At 38.0% G+C, this 21,491-nt stretch overlaps 1 protein-coding gene across 1 annotated transcript; it reads left to right on the plus strand.

The window, feature by feature from the left end:
- Positions 1–441: 441 nt before the first annotated feature.
- On the plus strand, positions 442–20,732 carry LOC132798406 (mucin-5AC). Its single transcript, XM_060810257.1, has 6 exons — positions 442–811; positions 12,955–13,482; positions 14,507–14,842; positions 14,901–14,981; positions 15,649–18,030; positions 19,228–20,732. Exons 2-6 carry the CDS (start codon positions 13,302–13,304, stop codon positions 20,430–20,432), a joined length of 4,185 nt encoding a protein of 1,394 aa, XP_060666240.1. The 5' UTR covers positions 442–811; positions 12,955–13,301; the 3' UTR covers positions 20,433–20,732.
- The last annotated feature ends 759 nt before the right edge of the window (positions 20,733–21,491 follow it).

The raw sequence follows: 21,491 nt of genomic DNA on the forward strand, positions 1-21,491 counted from the left end.
TAGCCGAGAAAATGTTCTGTAATTGACACTCATAAATTGATCATTGTGCTTCATACACTAAAATTTAAATTGAATTTATTTTATGTGCATATAACATATATATATTTTTTCATATTCCCTAATGAATTTACACTCGAATCTATTTAATATGTTGAATATTTTCTCTTACTTATATTGCAATTATAATAATCTTTCTAATAACTTTTAACTTTATTTTTATTTCCCGACTCTACAGATTGTCAACTCCCCCACGCCAAATAATAATACTCTCTCTTACGAGCACACTTACTCTCTAAGAGAAGACTTACGAACTCTCTTCGGCTGCAGCTTTCAAACAAGAATCTTTGGCTCTAGCAGAATTTTGTATGCAAGCAACTTTCTTTGGGGGGCTTTTCTTAAAAGCGACGCGCCAACACGATGGGGACTTCAGTTAGCAGCCAACACGCGACGCGTTCAGAACTAGCCCAACAACAAGAGCAACAGCGACAACGAGACGAAAGGTGGAAAGAAAATACAACGAACGAAAAAAAAAAACAGAGTTGGTCATAAAAATAAAAAAGAAACACCGTCTAAGATCTTGTGGTTAAGGATGAGAGAACGTTTGAAGTGAAGTGAAGTGCAGCAGAAAGCAAAGCAAACACAGCGATTTTTGTTATTGTTTTGTTAATACTGAAATTGAGTCGCGTCGCGTCGCGAGTGGAACAGAAAAAGTAGCCAAACGAAAAGCAAACAAAAAAAAAAACTTAATGCTCAAGCACACAAGTGGATAAACAATATCAAGCATCGGGAACCAACAACAACAACAACTGAGGTATGTGAACTTTTCAAGTACTTTAGAAGGCAGCTAAAAGGAGTCGTCGCAGTCTTCAGAAGAAGAAGAAGACGACTCTGTCCAACTCATTAGCATGACCAAGACTCTCCATAGAAATTCTTTGCTTGCGGTTTTCTTTCTACTTCTGCAATTTTCCTTTATTTTTTTTGGCATGCAAAATGCTGAAATTTAATAAGTGTTTGCTGTGAGTTTTTCCCGCTTATGCGACGCGGTCGCATTTCAGCTAACAGTTAGTTTTTCCAGTTGTCTTTTCTTTCTTTTTTTTTTTTTGTTGCTGCGGTTGCGTTGCACAAACAACACATGATGCATGCAGCTAAAATTTGTTGAGGTTCGGATTCGCGAGAACTTGGCAGAAATTCTTCTTGCAACGTTTGCGTTTGTGCAACATGTTGTGGCGTGTTAACGGTATTGTTTACAATGTTAACACACACACAGACTGACACACACAGAGCCCATCGCTGGGTGGCAGCTTAAATAAATAATTGAGACGCAGAACGACACACAGCACCAAAACGATTCGCTTCGCTGCACACACAGAGACAGAAGGAAATGAAAAGAAGGCAAGCAAACAAATGACTTAGGCAACGAACTTGGACGCAATTGTTTTTCTTTTCGCCTGGGAGCTGGCGTTGGCGGCACAAACAGTCGGTAGCGATTACCTTTGTGCAGTGCAACAACAGTCAGAGACGAAGCCAAGTGCTCGAAAGGAATAGCAATGTGAATTAGTTGCTTCTGGGGGTTCTCACGTTCTTCCTGCACTTTCAATTACAATACTTTACTTTAAAGCAAAGGAATTTTAATTGCATTTTTCCCCTCAGATAATTGGGAAACCATTTTAGGAAATTAGATTTAATGGTGAACTTAGAATTATTGTTTGCTTTATTATTTTTAATGGATCTTATGGCACTTTTTACTAACGAAGCTTTGTTTATATTTAAGCTTTATTATAAAGACTTATGGCAATATTTATTTGGTTGCTTTGATGGTTGGCTATCTACATTTTATTGTTGAACATTTAGACAATGGTTTTATAGTTATTTTCCATTTTCAACAGCTGTAGGTCAGTTTTTTTATGTTCGCTGCCGTTTAAATCAGTTTTTGAAATAACAGAAAAAGAAAGACATAAAAATAGGAATGTAATAAATTCACAATGAAGAACATTGACTTAGTTTTTATAACCGGGTATTATATAATTATGTGCCTGCAGGAAAAGTATGTAATAGGAGAAGGAGGCATCAAATATAGCCTTTGGTATATTTTTAGTATTTTTGTGATATATTAATGTAGTATAATTTAAAATTAATACCGCACTATTTTGCTGTTATTCACAATGAGAGTTATTTTCAACCCCATACCAAATATAGCCTTTTAGTATTATTGTGGTATACTAATTTGGTATATTTTATAATTAATACCGCACTACTTTGCTTTTACTTACAATGGGAAGCGGGTATCTCAAAGTCTTTCTTATATGTTCTACTCCCAACATTTCTTCATCACATCCACACAACTTTTACTCCGAATTTCTCTAGAATTAGTTAAGATTTAACTGCCCATAATTGCATAATTTACTCAAAATAGAATCAATAACTATCAATTAAGTTGTCCGCATATCAGCTTCAATGTTCTATTCATAATTAATATGTTGCGGCATAATCTTGAGTTGCGTTTTTATTCGATTTAAAAGAAATGTATAATGAAATGTGTTGCTAAGCTTCGACTTCAGCACGAATCAACAGTTTCTACAACGAAAAGAGCTTGTCATCGGCGTTGAAATCTACGCAAATCTACACAAATTAAATAATCTGTGTAGCAATTAAATAACAGCTGAACGAAAGACAAAGAAAGCAAGACAACAACAAAACAAAACAACAAAAAAAAGGTCATAAGAAAAATTGTGTATTTATTAAGCCAAGAAAAACTGAAAACTGTTCTCAGCGCTCTCTCTCCCACTTTCCCGCTGGCTGCATCTTTCTCTTTTTAGTACGTTCATGCTAATGATGTAAACTAACCATTTAACTGTTAAAGTGCCGACAGCGCCACAAGACGACGACGACGACAAAAAACGAAAAAACGAAGATGGTAACCAAAAGCGATGACAAAAGCTGAGGAAAAACCAAGTTGAGTTCGACTTTAGAGTTCGAGTTCGACTTGAGGTCCAAGTCCAAGTCTAATCAAAGCCGTTACAATGGTCACAGAATGCGACTAAGAAACGCACTCGCAACGCTCCGAAGCGACAACAAAAGGGTTCAGCAAAGAGAAGAGATGAGAGTGAGGAGCATGTGAATGTAGGTTGCATTGGCAATGAGTGAAAATGTTCACGGTAATCTTTTCAGAAAATTACCGTTCCTCTGTTGTTGTTGTTGTCGACGTCGGTGTTGACAAAGCAGCAACCAGTTGCTGCTGCTGTGGTTGCTGCTGCTCTTGTGGTTGCTGCGGCTGTGATTACAGCGCGTTCTTAATGATCATCATTAGATTCCAGCCGCACACTTAAAGGGTGTTTTTTTATGACTAAAAGCAGAACAGAACAGAACAGACAACAAGCCGAAGAAGACTAAGACCAGCAGCAGCAGCTAACGTGTCGACATGCAATCTAAAGACGACTCCAATAATATTTGATAATGCAAAGCGGAAGCTATAACAGACACTGAGAACGACATTTCATACTGCGAGTTAGTTTGGTTCGTTAGTCGCTGGATAGTTAGTTAGTTATTGTTGTTGTTGTTGTCGTTGTTCTAGGCACAGAATTTGCTAATTGCCAGCAATTGGCTAGCGGTACTCTCTCTCTCTCTCTCTCTTTTAAGTATGAGACGGAAGCCTCATTAATTTAATGGGCCTAAACTTACTTTGTTGTAATCGGATGACGGCGACTTCATTTGCTGTGGCAAATCTTTATGCACGAGCAGCTCGACGCCGACAAGTTAACATAAAAGTGATGTTTAGCTCAAGGTCAAGATGCAGCCTCCTTCTCTCCTCTTCTGTTTTTTGGGCAAACTGCCACATCTGATATGCCGAAACGAGACTCGAGGACAAAGCGCACCGAAATTCAACTCTTCGATAGAAGAACCGCACGTAATCAGATATCGCAGCAACAGCAGCCAAGACTTGCCATATGAGGAGGGATTCGGTTTGGTCTCAAGTTTGCTGCTGCTGCTGCTACTTTTTTTTCTTTTACTGTTTTTACTGCTCTATGCAGCGGTTACCCAAAGGAACTGACCAACTGCAGAGAGAGAAAAACATTCTGAAAAAAAACAAAGTATAACAAAGTAAAGCATCAAATAAATCAAGACAAAAAGCGTATCAAGATTGAGCAAGCACATAAATTATTATATCACCACATAAAACCAAATTCTCAATTCTTAATTTATAGTTATTGATTAATCAAGATTGGTTTCACATTACATTTAAAATGTTTTGCATACAAGAATATGTTTTAGAATGAAAAATGCGAAAATAATGAATGAGCGTGCTACGAATTCTTAACTTTAATATAATTCTAATTCATAATTTTAGATATTTTTACTACTCATTAGAATGAAAAACTTTCTGAAGGAATATATTAAAGATTTAAAATAACAAAAGAATATACAACGTTTTCTTAAAGTAAACATATTTCCTGAAAGTTCTCTATTCATAATTCTTGGTCAACCAAAATTCTATTCACCATTCATTAATATTATATAAACAAATATATACGAATTAAAAAATAGTAAAAAGAATATACCATAAATTATTAAATTAAACATAATTCTAGAAAGTTATCCATTCATAATTAAACAACGTTCAACAACGTTTCTTTTCACATTTGCATTAAGATGATAAGTTTTTTAGATGAATATATTAAAGAACATATGTACATAGAATTCTTGAATTAAACATAAATCTAGAAAATTCTCTCTTCCAAATTTTTAATCAATAAAGTTTATTTGTAACTTTTCACATCAAAGTGAAGCATGGAAATTCTAAACACATTTTTGGAACTTAAAATGCTAAGATTTTAGTTTGCAATTCTTGTTTTTCAAAGGTATTTTTTCTCTCTGTGCATTAGTCAACTAAGAAAATGTGGCAAGGAGATGTGGATGCAGTGTGGATGCAGCACATGCAGTTCCAAGCGAGTGCACAACAAGCGGCTCGACTGCCGCACTGTGCTGTAATAGTGAGCGGAAGAGATGACAACCAGGTGCATGTATCTTGCAGATATAAATCAAGACGCGCACCAGAGAGAAGTGCTGCTAAAAAAAAAAGAGAAGAAGTGCTACAGAAATGATTTGAAAATAATTGCAAAGACAATACTTGAGAAAGAATAGAGAATATAGTCCGTACTTTGCTGCGTGCTTGCAACACATTCATTTAAGGGAAAACTGAAATTCAAAACTTGAAATTTGTTTAAACAGTTATCAAATTAACATATGCGTGTACTCTCGCATCTGATTAAATTGCAAGTTCAGCTTCAAGAAGTTTTAAAGAGTTTTTTTTAGCAGTTGTTTTGCTTTTTCTGATGTGCTCAGCTGGGCGTAGGATAATTTCTTTTTTCAGCTGAAAATTACGCGCATAAACGTAAAAGATTATTATGACTGTTCTAGTGCTGCTATCTTACATCGTTCCGGTTGTGAATTTAATATCATATTTCGCACCAAGTTAAGACTTTAAAAATAATAGAATAATTAAAGTTAGAGTAGCACTTGAAGAGTGTAAAATGCAGTTAAATTATTTCGCAGAGCATTGACAGTTAATCAAAAGTCTATCAATAGATGAGAAAAGAGTCCCAAAGGCATGAAGTATTGTTTTTTTTTGCAGAGTCAGTTATTTATCAGAACTGTCTGCTGAATCCATTTATAGACTAAGCAGGCAGCTCAAGTTTGTCTGGAACAACAGACGATATACAATTTTTGGTTACAGTTGAACACTCGATTCTGAGTTCTAACGGCTCTTGGCCATGTTTACAAGTTGCCGTTGACAAATGTGCCCGGAAATTGTGGCAGTTGCATAAATATATTCGTGCAAAATTCCGAAATGGAAATGGAAAATGGGCAGCACATGGGCTTGGGAACATTTGTACTTGCATTTTGATGGTGCATTGTTTGTATTTCTTTCTGTTTTTTTTTTATGTTTTTTGTTTGTTGCCAACGAAACGAGTCACAAAGTCAAAACAAGTTTGCCGCCTCAAGAGCTTGTGGCAAAGAAGCAAAGCTACCTGAGGCACTGATTCGGTCGTTGGCTTTGACTTTGGCTTTGCAACTTGAACTTCCCCCTCGAGAGTCGCATCATCATTAAATTCAAATGGCAGACAAAGTTTGTGTTCCGAGTCTTTTGTTTTTGTTGCGGCAAACAGACATGATTTATGCTTGATAAATTGAAGTCTATATTAATCGGAGCTGTCATGTTGACAATTTTATTGTAATGCGAACGCGAATCACGATCGCCATCAACAGCAACAACAACAACAAGGGAGCAACAACAATTTGGCTAAATGACCCAGAACAGACAAATTTATGGCAATAGCTAGGAAATGGCCAAGCGAAGTTAATGCTCTGTGGTACTTAATGATGCTTAGAACTTGGGCTCATTTTGTAACACAGTCGTCGTCAGATTCTGTGAAAGGTTTCCACACTATGTTTGTACTCGGCTTTGTGAAATTGTTTGTACCTTTCCTTTGCAATCGCTTTGTCGTGCTGTTGTTCTAATTTCATTTACCAGCCGACTGACTTTCACCTGCCCAGTTTCTGTTTCTGTTTCTGCTGATGTTGTTGTTGTTGCTGTACTTGATACCTCCATATATGCAGAGGTTCCAAGATCTTTTACCAAAGCCCAACCCAACGCGATTCAGATTTGGGCGCAGCCCTGGTCCAGCTAATTAAACACATCTCACTACCCAGTGCAACAGCAACAATCACCAATTACACGCTAGTTATTCTCGTTCCCCTCTTTAGTTTAAGTATTACTCTGCTGCATTGCAACTTAGCATCTGCTCACGAAGCGTTGATATTCAATTAAATTTTATGACAACTTCTTGACTTGAATCCGACTTTGACTCTGACTCTGACTATCGATTGGTGAAAGAGGAAAAGCCTCTAATGACACAGAAAAAACTAAGATTCAGTTGTCGGTATGATTATGAATGGATGGTAGATTGAGGTATAACGAAATGTATATGAGATTTGTCGTAGTAAATAAAAATTAAATTATATAAATAAAAATTTAAAATATATTTCACAGTATAAAATAAAAGTTAAATTAACTTGAAATTTTAGTTAGTAAATTTCATTAATTTGTGTAAAATATTATTTGAAATATTTAAAGCTAATATTATTTGTCATGAATACTAAAAAAATCCTCCATAGAAAAAAAATTTGACCTTTTTCTGACTTAGTTTTAAGAATTTGTTTCTTAAAGTGGTCTTATTTTAAGAACACAATTCTTAAGACGAATGTTTTTTATATTATAAACTGGCCTCATTTCAGGGTACTCAAATGTCTTATATTTTAGTACATTTTTAACTGGACTTAAGCAGAACTCAAAAGTAATTTTTCAAAGATAATTTGTCATATTTTTATAGTGGGAATATTGCTAAGTTTAATCAAAGTTTACTCAAAATAAGAGTATCTTAACTTCGTTCTTAGTCACTTAGCTTAGGTTCTACTCTTGTTCATTTCTTTTCATTTACAACTTCCGCTTGGTTGAGAAATATCTAAGAGAGGGGGAAAAAATAATAAAATATAAAGAAAAGCAAGGCTGCAAAAAGAAGGCTGCAAAACATTCGATGCCGATCACTGCAATCGCTGATGATGAGGTGCATAAACGACGCCCATTTATTGAGCCCTCGCGGCTTTAATAACTTGAGAGACGAGGACGAAGATGAGGATGGGGATGAGGAGTTGCTGTTGCCGCTTGGATTGATTGTGGTAGGCATTGCTCAGAGGAAAGGGAGAGAGAGAGAGAGAGAGAGAGAGAGAGACGGAGTGAGTGAGGAAACATGTTTGCCTGCCACTAAATGACAGGCATTTGTCTGTCTACCAAAAAGGCGAAGCGAAGAAGGGGAAGGCAAGAATAAGTCAGAAGACAGGCAAAAGTCGCATCAATTGAGTTCGACATGAAAATTGCTCAGTGTAAAGTTCTGTGAAGACCTTAACTCGATGTTGTTGTTTTTGTACTTGTTGTTTGTTCGTAGAATATTTAAAAAGCCACACATGAAGCCATCGAGTTGAATTACGAGTCTAGAAGAGACTGCTGGACTAGAAGACTTGCTTCATTATGTATAGCTAGGTGTGTCTACAACGCAAGAGTCTACGACTACTACGAGTTTACTCATTGCCCGGAATGGGCCGATGTCGATGGCCAAATTAGTGAGCACGCGTGGGCCACAAATTGTTTGGCACACTATAAAAGCAACTTGGCACAAATTTCACCCGATAAGGCAGCAAGTGAAGAGAAATATGAAATGGTCAATAGAATGAGCGAGTCAAGTGTACAACTCAAATACACTATAAATAATATATTATAGAGTATGTGAGTAGCAACCATGTTAAATTTAAAACTTTAGCTCACAGATTTCCACTGATTGATGCGCATTTATTAAAGCCTAAAGTTGTTAACAGAAAACAAGAGTCAACAGCCTACGAACAACTGTAGAAGCAAATGATATTCCCAGTACTCGACTTGCAATACATTTCAGCTATATAGAGTGTTCGTCTGGCTGTGTAGCTGATGCCAAAGAGTTCTCAGAACTAAAGAGATGAGTGTCTCAAGACAAGCAGCAGCTTTGTGTAGTGTATTCAAATGTGGCTGCATAGCAAATTGAGAAGAAGTCTTAATTTATTGACTTTTCTAGATTGCTTTTGGCTGGAGTTAATCAAGTTTAAATACGGGCACAAACCACTTTCACGCTGAAGTCTCTTAACAATAGAGTTCTTTACCCGCTGTTAACCGACTTTTCTATCCATCTATTCAGTTCAGTTCATTTTATTCAATTTCATTCATATGATCGCTGTTTGATTCATTTCGTTTTCCGTTTCGTGTTCTTGCTCGATTTGCAAAAGTGAAAATAGGCTCAAGCACAATTGCTATGCATCTACTTTATCTGACTATTTAAATCGATTTCATTTCTCGACTCATATTTACATAATCTGTGCTTATTATTATCGAGCTGGGCGGACTTCAACTTGGTGAAAGTTTTTCTCGTTTTTTGCGCGCTACAAATTACAACTTAGAACGACGTCGACGACGTCGACGACGTCGACGACGACGACGAATGATGCCCAGTAGCCAAAGTTGTGCTGATTAGAGCCAAGGCTTCGAGCCCATTTACCGCCTTTCACAAATCAACGTTGCAGTCCCCCCAAAAAACGATCTTTAAGAAGGAAAAAATCTGTCAGTGGGGCGTTGCCACTGTGTCAAATACTCAACACGAAACACAACAACGAAATGCGGCAAACAAAAGTATCTGTCAGATGCTGTTTCAGATACAAGTGCTCAATAGCCCATTTATTGTGTTGAATTGATGTCGCGCTTTAGAATTTATTGCTGTGCAACTTTTTTTTGTTGATATCCCCAACGGTGTGTGTTTGGAGTATTGTCTTCAGCTGGAAGATTTGTGTCTATGGGTTTTATAGAACAGCTAGAAAAGCTTCCTCTAACTGGGTTGATTTCTAACACTACAAAGGTGAATGATTTATGCTCTGAAATTAATCAAACCCAATGACTAATTAGCACTTCAATTAAGCTCCAATTGTGTGCTATCCAATTAATAATTTATACAACAACTTGAACAATCTTTGCAATTTTTTCGCCTTATAGCAAGCTTTTTAATGTGCTTTCTGAGCTTTCTTCTAATTACACATGTAGAACTTCGACAAACTAATTGTTAACTCTCAGTTTCTCTTGCACTTTAATTAATCTCCAATTGTGTGTTGAAAACTAGCTAATTAATAATTTGTACGACAACTTGAACGGTCTTTGCTATATTCTTGCCTTAGAGCAAGCTCTTTAATGTGCTTTCTAAGCTTTGCTTTAATTACAAGTGTAGAACTCTGATAAGCTAATTGTTAACTCTCAGTTTCTCTTGCTGATCACTTAAAAAATCTCTCTTTGTCAACATTGAGAATTCTTTTCAATTTCCCCAAATCTTTGGCAACTTTTAACTGGAAATGGAAATTAAAAGTTGTAATTTCCTAAACTAATAATCCAATCTCAAGTTAATGCGCGTTGACTTTCGCCCCGTCGCGAAACAAAGAAAGCCATCAAAATTAATTACTTTATTAATTTGTCTATAGCATTTCTCGCAGTGCAGATTGAATGAGCTGTTGTCGACAAAAATTACATTGTTGGGGCGTAATTGTTGGCCTCATTATGCCAAAGTTCTTGGACACTTTAAAAGACAATTGCTGCTCCCACAGCCTCGGAAAGAGAGTTGTTTGGCTTTCTTCAGCTTTGTTAGCGTATCTTTCTACTATAATTTATTTATTACACTTGCCTTCTAACCACACGTTCTGCATATACACACTCAGAGCTGTGACTGAGTGCGTTCTACATTTCCAACTACTATGTTTAGTCACCGGAATTATGAGAACCTGAGAGCTGCCCCAATGCGAAGCGCGTTGAGCTGAGCCATTGTACGATAATTAAGTGTACAACAATTTCACCACTAAAGAAAGTGCCAAATACAAGTCTTATAATACGCTGACAGTCTTTGCTCTGCAACACTTAAGCAGCTGAGTGCTTAAGAGCAAGTGTTTGCTGTTTGCAACCGAAAATCGAAACTGTTTTTGGCTTTTTTTGAGTGGAATCCATGCAAACGAGAGCCAAGTGAATTGAATTAAAAATCTCAGCACACTCGAAATAAAAGTCAAGCGCAGTGATTTATTGTGTGAAACTGAAACTTCTGCTTTTCAGCTTCATTCTTTTTGTTTTTGTCTATTTCTTGAATGTTGTTTTGACTCTGATTTTAACTTTAACTGTGGCTACTTCTTTTCGGCGTGAAAGTTTCAGTTGTTGTTTTGCTGTTGCCTTCGGTGGCTTGACATTAGGATAATGGCTTGATTAAAAGTTGTCATGAGAGCGAACTGAACTAAGCAAAATATTTTGCTAGCGAGCTGTGCTTGCCTTGGCTTTAAGAGTTCCAATTAAGCGCACTTCTTGATCATGTCGCACTTTGCTGTAACTTCAACAGAGTTGCAACATTTGGTGAAGTGGTTTGCAACAGCTAAAAGAAGCAATAATGAATGCTTAGTAGCTTCCTCTTATTTAAATGCAAATGCAACTGGGCTATGAATTCTTTAAAATCGTAACTAATCTTGACTAAACTAGCTATTGAAACAGATAGTATTACTCCAGACAAACAATTAACTTCTTTAGTACTTTATTTGATGCTACTCACTATCAGATCACAACACTAACTCGCAAGGCATGCGCATAGAACAAGCTCTCTTAACTTTCTTAATCATTAATATATAGTTTTTTCTATGCCATTTCCAACACTTAAGACATACTGCAATACTACAATCGGATAAAAATTGTAGAATATATTTAGGATATAACATACTTCAAACGGCAAATTACTGCAATACTGTTTTAACTGCATTTAGCTGACAATATGGTATATTTCTGACTCTTTGATATATTTCGAATGTAGTACTTTAACAATAACAATTTTTGGAATATTCGGATATCGGTATCTTTTAAGAATAATTCGAAATGGTCGAGCTTACTGACTGTAGATTTCTTACTTTAAGTTTCATTTGAAATTTAAATATCTACTTTTTCCCCTTAGTCACTTAAACTTATAAACCAAGTTAAACTTGGACTTTACACTTCATCTACCACACCTAGAATAATTATACATAATTTTATGATACGTGCTCAGTAAGCATTCACTCATCAAAAAGACAAACACTGATGTCATCCACATCACCTTTCGCCAACTATTACTTTCATTTAGCTACAGTTCAAGTGAGGGCATCTAGCATTCGCTTTTAGTACAATTAAGTTGTTACCGCTTCGTTGTTTTGCTTACAGAAGAAGTGCTTATGCTCTGTGTTCTTTGCTTCATTTGCATGCAAGCAGCTTGTGGTGCCTCCTGCTAATCACGTTCTTAATGAAAGTGGATGTGCGATGTGCCATGGTCTGCTAGTCTACAAGTCTACTAAGTAAAGACTCTGTAGTCTCTCTCTCTCACTTGATGAGCTGATGGCTGAGCTGTGATCGTGTTTGGTTCTGTGTCTAGAGACTGGCTTGCTTCTTTCACTGGCAATGACCGCCATTTGCTTTGGTGTTGTTTGATTTTCACGTTTGTTTATTTGTTTGTTTCGTTTTTTTTTTTCGCATGCAACCTGACTTAGTCCAACTCCAACTTGTGGAGAGGGAGTTTTGGTTGAAGTTGTTCTACTCGATGCTGTGTGTGCTGATTCTTAGTACCAGTTTCTTCTACTTTTTCTGCTTAATTTTTGTTGCTGTTGCTTTTGCTGTTGCTGTTGTTGTTGATTAATATTATTTATAGCTGTCGTTCGTGTCGCGGGCTGATTTCATTCGATAAGCAGTGAGTTTCCTCTCTGCCCCATTTCTGTCGCTCTGCATCAATTTATTCGAGACTTTAGACCATCTCCGAACTGGAATGTAAACAAAGCCATAAACTCTGTGGAAATATGGTAATTAGTGTGTGCGCTTGGAGAAGTGAGAAAATACAAGCACGATTTACTTCTAATTACTTAATATTTATGATGGGAAAGAGTGACTGAAGTATTCAATTGTCCGAGACAGAGTGCAATGATCTTTTTAACTTCATAATGTGCGATTAATATCATTTATCTAATATCTAAAAAAATAGGTTTTTTTTATATTTGCTGAATGCGTCACAAACTGGAAGTCAAATGAAATTCACATTAAGTGAGAGAAAACCACAGTTAAAATCCCCATTAAAAACAGTTAAGGTTTTCTATAAGCTCGTTTATCACCAGGTTCAAGACGGGCTTTTAAGCCGTACAGCAAGTTCATCAGTCGAGAGCTCTGTGAAGATGTGATTTACGCACATCGTTTTCTGCTTTAAGTTTTTGAGAAGAGACTGGACAGCAAACATTACCTGAGAATCACTTACTTACTCTTTCGCCTTCTCTCTTCCCTCTCTTTTACAGCGTCTACAAATTTCTTCATTAAAAGTGTGGCAGAAGTTTTGGCAACAACAACGAAGTTAAGATACCCGTATCATTTGCTCTGAATGGCTAAACAATTGTGCGGGTAATTCCATCCGTGCAGCTCCGTGCTTCGTGCTCTGTGCTTCGTGCTCCGTGGAGTCGAGCATGCGCTGGCCTCCAACAGTTGCCGGCAGACGCATCTTCTTCTTCTTCGATTCGCTTGTCATTGGAAAGTTGCCACAGCCGCTTTGCTGCGTGACACACATTTCACGCATTAGACAACCCCCCAGAAGACAGAAGACAGATAGAACCACAGCCCGCTATTCCAACTCCAACTTGCATTATTCATGCGCAGAGAAGAAGAAACAGCAACAACTACAGCAGCAACAACAACAACAGCGACTACAACAACCAAAAGAAGTGCTGCAAGTGAGGCAAAGATGACGCTTCGCTTAGTCAGCATATTATCGCTGGCATTATTTTTAGTATTGCCCGCACAGTTGGATGCATTTATCACGCAGAATACAGGTGAGCTATGTAACAACGGTAACGTGCGTGAAAAACTCTGATAACAACAGATCGGAGCATAACAAAAATGTAGAGAGCGAAGCATGCAATAGCAAAAAAAAAAAGTTGTTTTTCAGTTCACTTTGAACGTCAAATTCGGTTCCAAATGGTTTCCATTGGGGAATTCCTAGCCAGATTATTCAGCAGATTGTGTTTTCCTTGCGGAGAACTCTACTTAACGGGTTAAACAACTGAGCAGCTTAGTCTAAGCAGTGGAATCGTAAATGATTTGCAAATTCCTAAAGTTCACTTGAATAGAAGTTGAAGAATTAATTCTTTAAAACTATTTAACATCTCTAAAAAGAAGTTAGTTAGCTTATTAAAACTGAGATAACACATAATAAATAAATTAACTATGGTAAAATTATTTACATTTTATTTAGAATTTCTTTTAGAAATTAAATATAATAAATACTAAAAATGTAGTAAAAAATAATAAATTGTTTTGTATAACAAATAGGATGTAGGATGTTGTATAAAATAAATACTAAATAATTTTTTATAACAAATAGGATGTAGGATATAGTATAAAATATATACTAAATAGTTCGTATAAATAATAGAATGTAGTATAAAATATATACTGAATATAACAAGTAGGATGTATGATGTAGTATAAAATATATACTAAATGTAGGAATAAATATTGTAGATAGAATTTCTACTAAATATTTTGATTTACAATCCAACTCTAAACATAATAATTAAATGTCATGAACATGGAATTAAAGTTACACATGTGAACTCTTAATTAGTATGTTCTCATCAATTACTTTGTTGAAATTCAATATATAATATATTCTTGACATTCTGGAAGATCTCTTTCTGTTCAAATAGTATTCCAAAATGTCCGCAATTGATTTCAACAATGCTTTAAAATATATCAAATATATATAATGTATAACCAACATATTTAATATACATATATTTTACTTTCCAACTTAAATCTAAAACTTAAATCCCCTTTCTTTTTTCTCTCCCTCAGGCTGCCATCACAATGGCACTTGGTATGCGGACAAATCGGTGGTGCCCAGCATGGAGAAGTGCCTTAACTGTCAGTGCAATCGCAAGACGCTCGTCTGTCGCCTAAAAGTGTGCCCAGAGATGCCGATGCCACCGCCACGCGGTTGTGTGGTCGTCCAAAAGAAGAATACCTGTTGCCCGTATTTGTCGTGTGCTCGTCTCGATGCCTTCTACAAGATTCCCACCAAGCGACGCATCATCGCCTACTTGGATCACTACGAACGCGAGTCCATCGATCGTGTGGTCAACGATAATATGCTGCAAAGGCGCTCTGATGACTCGGACGTGGATCTATTTGGTAAGTTGAGATAAGACTTTAAATATTGAGCAGTTGAATAATCTAAATATTTTTACAGTTTGTGTGAAGAATGGCACGGTGTATAAGTCGGGATCTGCGATGTCTTCATCGAATCTGTGCAGCTATTGCTATTGCATTGGTGAGTTCATAAAGAGAGGAAGAAAAGAACGTAGAAGAAAGCAGAAAATATATACCTAAACTTATATTCGTTTGTCTGTCTGCCTGTTCGTCTGATCTCCAAATACTTAGAGACTATCAAAGCTGAAGAAGCTAAATAAGGCAACCATATTTCTGTCTGTCTTATGCTGATGAAGTTTATTATACTCCATGGTATATGTAAAATCTAGTACTATATAAAATACCAAATTAGCTTACAGTATATTTAAGAATTTTCCGGTATTCTATAGTATATTTCAAATCAAATTTACTATATTGATACAACAAATATATTCCTCGGTATATTTTATTTTAGCTATCGATCTTTTAAATTGTAAAAATGTGACAATGAATATTTATTGTTTGCTTTACACTTTCTGAACTATTTATAATAATTTTCTAACGAATGCTGAGTTAATTTATTTCTTTTATGAATATGAAATGTAGTATTGAAATTAAAATCCCAAATTTCGCAGTGGACGAAATTAAATACTTACTAAGCGATTTCCAAATAACAATACAATAACAATCATATTATAAACCTGGCAGTTTTTCAGGAAATTACAGAATATTATTACACTCATCTGTAACCTTACTATTTTATAAGTTGTTATATTTAAAAAAAAACTAATTTCTCCCTTCTTTTCCAGGTGGCACCGAGAAGTGTGTGAAACCCAAGTGCATGCTACCCGTGGAGGGCTGCAAACCGATCTTCGTGGACTCCACCTGCTGCCCGGTTCGTTACGACTGCAGCAGCAAGACATCGGGCAAATCCTCGCAAGAAGTGCGCTATCGCAAGACCTCGAACAAACACTTCCAACGCATGTCACAAAGACTTCAACGCAATCGCGGCTGCACCGTTAACAGTCAGTTCTATGCGGAGGGACAGAAGATGCGCTCGGATGCGGACAAACCCTGCGACATTTGCTTCTGCATACGCGGCACACGTCGCTGTGCTCCAAAGAAATGCTCTCCAGCCCTGAAGAACTGCATCCCAGTGGTGCCCAAGGGTCAGTGTTGTCCCTCGAGCTACGATTGCGGCAGTCAGCGAGATTATCGCCGATCGCAGAGTTCGCGACAATTCAATCTCTACAATCTGCTGTTCGGCAAGGAGGAGCAAGAGGCTGAGGCAGCAGCAGCTGCGGCAATGATGCCACAGAACTCCATGCTAGCCGAGCATTATCCACACGATCGTCACCCGACGCCGCCGACGGTGGGAGATGCCTTGGAGGCGAGCAGCGAGAAGAGCATTATGGACACGTTACGCGAGGGACTCGAGTTCATCGATGGCAACAACAATCAAATGCTCGCCAGCAACATGGATCTGGTAACGGCAGCAACACCTGCGCCCATAATCGAAGACGGAAGCACCACAGAACTGAGTTTACTTGATTTGCTATTGGGTCCCAGCACACAACAAAGTGAAGTCAAGGTGACGCAGGAGTCGTTGACGACCACGAAGAAGCCTTTGTCTTGGGTGGATTTGTTGCTCGGTCCCGATGAAGAAGATGTTGCTGCTGTCACAGAGTCGAGTATAGAATCAAACACAGGGCTGGCTCAATTGGAGGCGCAACCGAGTGTGGCAAGCAGCACTTTAAGTAGCATTAAACGCATTGCCGATGACTTTGACGATCAACTGGGTAGCGATGAGATTGCTGTGGGTGAATTACCTGCTGAGGCACAGCAAATATTGCTCAGCAATTCGCAGTCAAAGGAAGAAGGAATCGAAACAACAGCAAAGCCAGCGAATGATTTGCTCAATGTGTTCTTGAATGGACTCTCCGATATGTTGGACGATAATGCAACGAGCAGCTCAACAACAACAACTTCCACGACAACAACGACGACCACAAGGCGACCCACAGTCAAAGTGCAACATGCACCTCCAATGTTTCGTCCACTACCGAGCAATAAACCGCAGCACAGTCGCATCAACTCGAAGCTGGCAAATCTGACGGTGACGCCGCCAATGGTTGTGGTCACCAGCAAGTATGGACAGCCCGTGACCTACAGAACAATGCCCAGCAGCAGCAGCACAACAACAACCACTACAACAACGACAACCACAACGACAGCCAGACCCACAACAACAACAACAACAACAACCACTCAGCAACCAAGCACCACAACAAAAACAACAATTCGAACTACAAACAAACCGAAACCAAAGCCGAAGACAACGCGACGCACCACAGCAGCAACAACAACTACAACAACAACAAGCAGCACCACCACAACAACAACCACACCGCGACCCACCACAACAACAACAACAACTACAACGCGACCCACGACAACTACAACCACTAAACGCAGCACTTTGAGACCCAAGCAAAGCACCGCGCGACCTTTGATCATCAAAACGAATCCCAGCATTTTGGAAGCAGAACCTTTGGATGTCAGCGATGACAGCACGGCGCCCACTTTGCCACCCAGTTTGCCCAACCTGAAGATCATTCCTTTCCTGCCCACAGATGCTGTGAATAGCCAAGCAACCAAGCTGCAATCGCAAAGCAGCTACAACAATGTCAACACCAACAACAACTACTATCAGCAACAGCCAATGGCTGCTGATAAAATGGATATTGATTACGATCCAGCTTACGATGAGACTGCCGCACTTTATCCTTCAATAACCTCAGCTTATCCACAACAACAGCAACAGTCGCATGTAAGCAGCAGCAACAACAACGATCAGGCTGCCTACAAATACAAGTTTAATGTGGAGGTGCCCGCTGTTGAGGCGCCACCAGAGCCGGTTGTGCATCTCGGTGGACAATACGAAGGCAGTTCAGCGTATGTTAACTACGACTTTGAGCAGCAAGTTGTGCCACCAGCGCACAGCGGCTTCTCGCCACCCACAGAGACTGAGGGCGGTTTTATGCCCAAGGATCCGCTGGTCATCGATGGCGAAGTGTTGCACGATCACGTCACATCGAATGTGATACTTTCGATTGGCAACAACTATCAAGTCACACAACACATCATCGATATAACAACGGCGGCGAGTGAAAACGACACGATTCCAATAGGTAAGTGAATGGGTTTAATAAAGGGAAGGTGAAGAATGGCATAGGATAATAAAAGATTTATAAAGAATGAGAAAAGCATATATACATATTAATATAAAGAAAGATATTTTAATATAATTCTCTAGAAGAAACATCATTATTCAGAGTTGAAAAAAGTAATACATATATTGATCATTACAAGAACATTTAAACAATAAAAATTAGAAGTTTGACAGAAGGATATTTTTTTTCATCCATCAAATTTTCACTAAGCTCAAATTCTATTGATTCTTCCCTTTCCAATATATTTCTTAAATTATTATTCCCCAGAGATACCTTCCATTTCCTCATCACTTTTCTTGGCAGTGGAGACTTCCCAATCGATGTTGATAGTCCTCTCAATATCATCATTTGATAAGCCTTTCTCTTTTGGTTTCATATGTTATTTTGATGGTGCATTGACCCAAGGTTGCCCATAAGCAGCTTTATAACTTTGAAAATTCGTCAGCAGTTATTCAATAGAAATCAATTAGATTGAACTTCAACATAGATTACAGAATTAATTTATTAACAAACTTCACTCACATTCTTCAACTTTTAATTAATAATTTAAAGGTAAATCGCTTTCTTTAAATGTACATACCTCACATTACATAAAATTTTTACGCGAGGCACGTCCAGCACTTTCCTAGAACTAGAATTTTTTGCTTACATTACAAGTATATACATACATTAAAGCACCGTTATTTCGAAGAATAAGCAGACAAAAATAAAAGAACCGACTACGAATAGTCGATAAACATTTGAAATTGCTCACAGGCAATTCTGGGGTCGAATGGATTGAACCAAAAACAAAGATTATAGCTAGACCGTCAGCCACAAGAGATTATAAAACTTACTCATAATTATTATATAAATATTAATTGTAGCTTTTATTTACCAATGAACCAAAAAACTTAAGAATGTTTGTAAATTCCTATAATAAGAGTGTATTAAGAAATCGATTGCATTACTTTAGTAAAGTAATTTTGTCATTTTCAGAATAGTTTATTTATCTTAGTGAGCATATTTAGCAACATTGTTCACTCTCCATTCTTGTTACGCATTAATTACTTTATAAATCTTTTAAAACTTACTCATTCTCTGTACAAAATCCATTTATAACAACTTTTGTTTACTTCGGAGCAACAACTCATTAATCATTCTCGCTCTTGGCAGAAATCACAACACCCGATCCCTTCAAAGATGTCATTCACACCGAGAGGTCGCCCAATCTGGACGCACTCATTGTGGACAAGCAGCCAGCACAACAGCAACAGTTGCAGCAACAACAGCAACAGGAACAACAGTTGCAGCAACAGCAGCTGCAACACATCGAGAGCGTAAGCTATAGTATAAGCAGCGCTTCCGGTGGCAACAAGGCAACAACACAAACACCCGCCACAACAACAACTACTACTACAACAACAACTCCATCAACAACAACATCAACAGCAGCAGCAGCAGCACTGCCATCGATAATAGACAAAAACGAAATCAATAAACTGGACCAGTTGCTGGACGAGTTGCTGGGCAGCGTCAGTCAGAGCACGGTCCCGCCCTTTAGGACATTGCCACCCAGCATAGCAGTAAAAACTAGCGCTATAACAACAACAACATCGAGACCAGCAACAACAAGTGCGAGGCCAGCAACAACGACAACAACACGTGTCTATAAAAAGGGCAACAAAACGAAGAGCAAACCGGCAGCCGGCAACAGACGCAACAATCCAACAGCAATTACAAGTAAACCCAGCAGATCCAAAGTTCAACAGGCCACGCGACGAACTCCCGCTAGCAGCAGCAACAGCAGCAGCAGCGGCAGCAACAACAATAACAGAAACAACTCTGTGGCAGCCACAGCGTTGACAAGTGTTAAACCCAAAGGCACAACGGTAACTACAACCATAACAACAGCAATTGCTAAGCCAACAGCAGCAGCAACAACAACAACAACATCGACGACGACTGCAGCAACTGTTGGCAGTTCAATGCGTCCATTTTTAATGTCACCGTTCGACACATTGCCCTTCATGAACGCCAGCTATGAGGTGCGACCGCATATGTTGCAACCACAACAGCAGCAGCAGCAGCAATTGTTGGAGTTGCAACAGCGACCGCAGCAATTCCATCATTATCAGCACGCGCCCAGCAGCAGCAGCAGCACAACAACAACACCGACAACAACTACAGCAGCAGCAGATGCAAGTGTTGTTGTGGGGGGCGAAAGTTTAATGGATGCCACGGGTATGCTAAAATTAGCTGGATGCAACATTTATGGTCGCATGTATCGCGTCGGTCGCATTATAGTCGAATTATCCAATCAATGCCTGGAATGCAAATGCACCGAGGTGGGCGTCAAGTGTGGCCCACTAGACTGTTAATTTAAGATCCCCCCCGCACCCCTTCGCAGCCAGCCAGCACCCCGCCTCGAGCCTTGGTAAGTCTGTATGTGTATGTTTGTGCCGTTGTATGCTTGTGTTTTTGTGTGCGTGTCTGTGTCTGTGTTTAGCCAAGTTCTCAACCCCCCGCTGCTTAGTGAGACGGCAGCAAACGCAAAATTTAGATTTAGATTTAGTTAGTACTTATTTTAGGGGGAAAACTTCAGCTCTAAGTTGTATTATAGACTCTTAATATTTAATTTTTAATTTTACACTAATTCGCATGCATTTAATTTAATTTAATTTAATTTATAGTATGCTCTCCACGTTGAGTTTGCATACATTTTAATTTTTAAATCATAATTTTAGTTTTATTTTATCAATAAAAATTACATTAACAATGAGTTGCTTTTTATTTTGTTTTATTTTTTATTTTCTATTCATTTTTATATCAGTTACCCATAGTAACTCCAAGAAAGGTATGTAACAGGCAGAAGGAGGCATCTTCAACCCCATGAAGTATATATTCTTGATCAACAACGAGACGATCTAGCCAGGTCCGTCTGTCAGTCTGTCCGTCTGTCTGTCTGTCTGTGTTACAATCTGGTATATTTTGCACTCTTTGGTATATTTTCTATCCAATATTATAGCAATATACCATAAGGATATATATGGTATTCGTATATGTTTCGGTATTTTAGCGGTATATTTCTTTGGTATATTTTAAAATGAACACCACACTGTTTTGCATCTCCAACCCCGTACAAAATATATCCTTTGATATCATTTTAGTATTTTTGCGGTATATTAATTCAGCATATTTTCCGTCTGTCAGTCAGTCTGTCTGTCTTACAATCTGGTATATTTTGCATTTGGTATATTTTAAAAGTAATACTATAGGAATATACTTTCGTATATTTTTCGGTATTTTAGCGGTACATTTCTTTGGTATATTTTAAAATTAACACCACACTGTTTTGCATCTCCGACCCCATACCAAATATAGCCTTGAGTATATTTTTATTCTTGTATATATGTATGTATAATTTTAAAATTAATACC

This window comes from Drosophila nasuta, chromosome 2L (genome assembly GCF_023558535.2).
Source record: "Drosophila nasuta strain 15112-1781.00 chromosome 2L, ASM2355853v1, whole genome shotgun sequence".
In the NCBI taxonomy this organism is placed as follows: domain Eukaryota; kingdom Metazoa; phylum Arthropoda; class Insecta; order Diptera; family Drosophilidae; genus Drosophila; species Drosophila nasuta.

What these genes read in the sequence shown, in the direction of transcription:
- LOC132798406 (XM_060810257.1), top strand. Translation starts at nt 13,302, where the DNA reads ATGCGCAGAGAAGAAGAAACAGCAACAACTACAGCAGCAACAACAACA. An exon ending in CAGCTATTGCTATTGCATTG is followed by an intron (nt 14,982 to 15,648) that starts GTGAGTTCATAA and finishes CTTCTTTTCCAG; the next exon opens with GTGGCACCGAGAAGTGTGTG. An exon ending in AAACGACACGATTCCAATAG is followed by an intron (nt 18,031 to 19,227) that starts GTAAGTGAATGG and finishes CGCTCTTGGCAG; the next exon opens with AAATCACAACACCCGATCCC.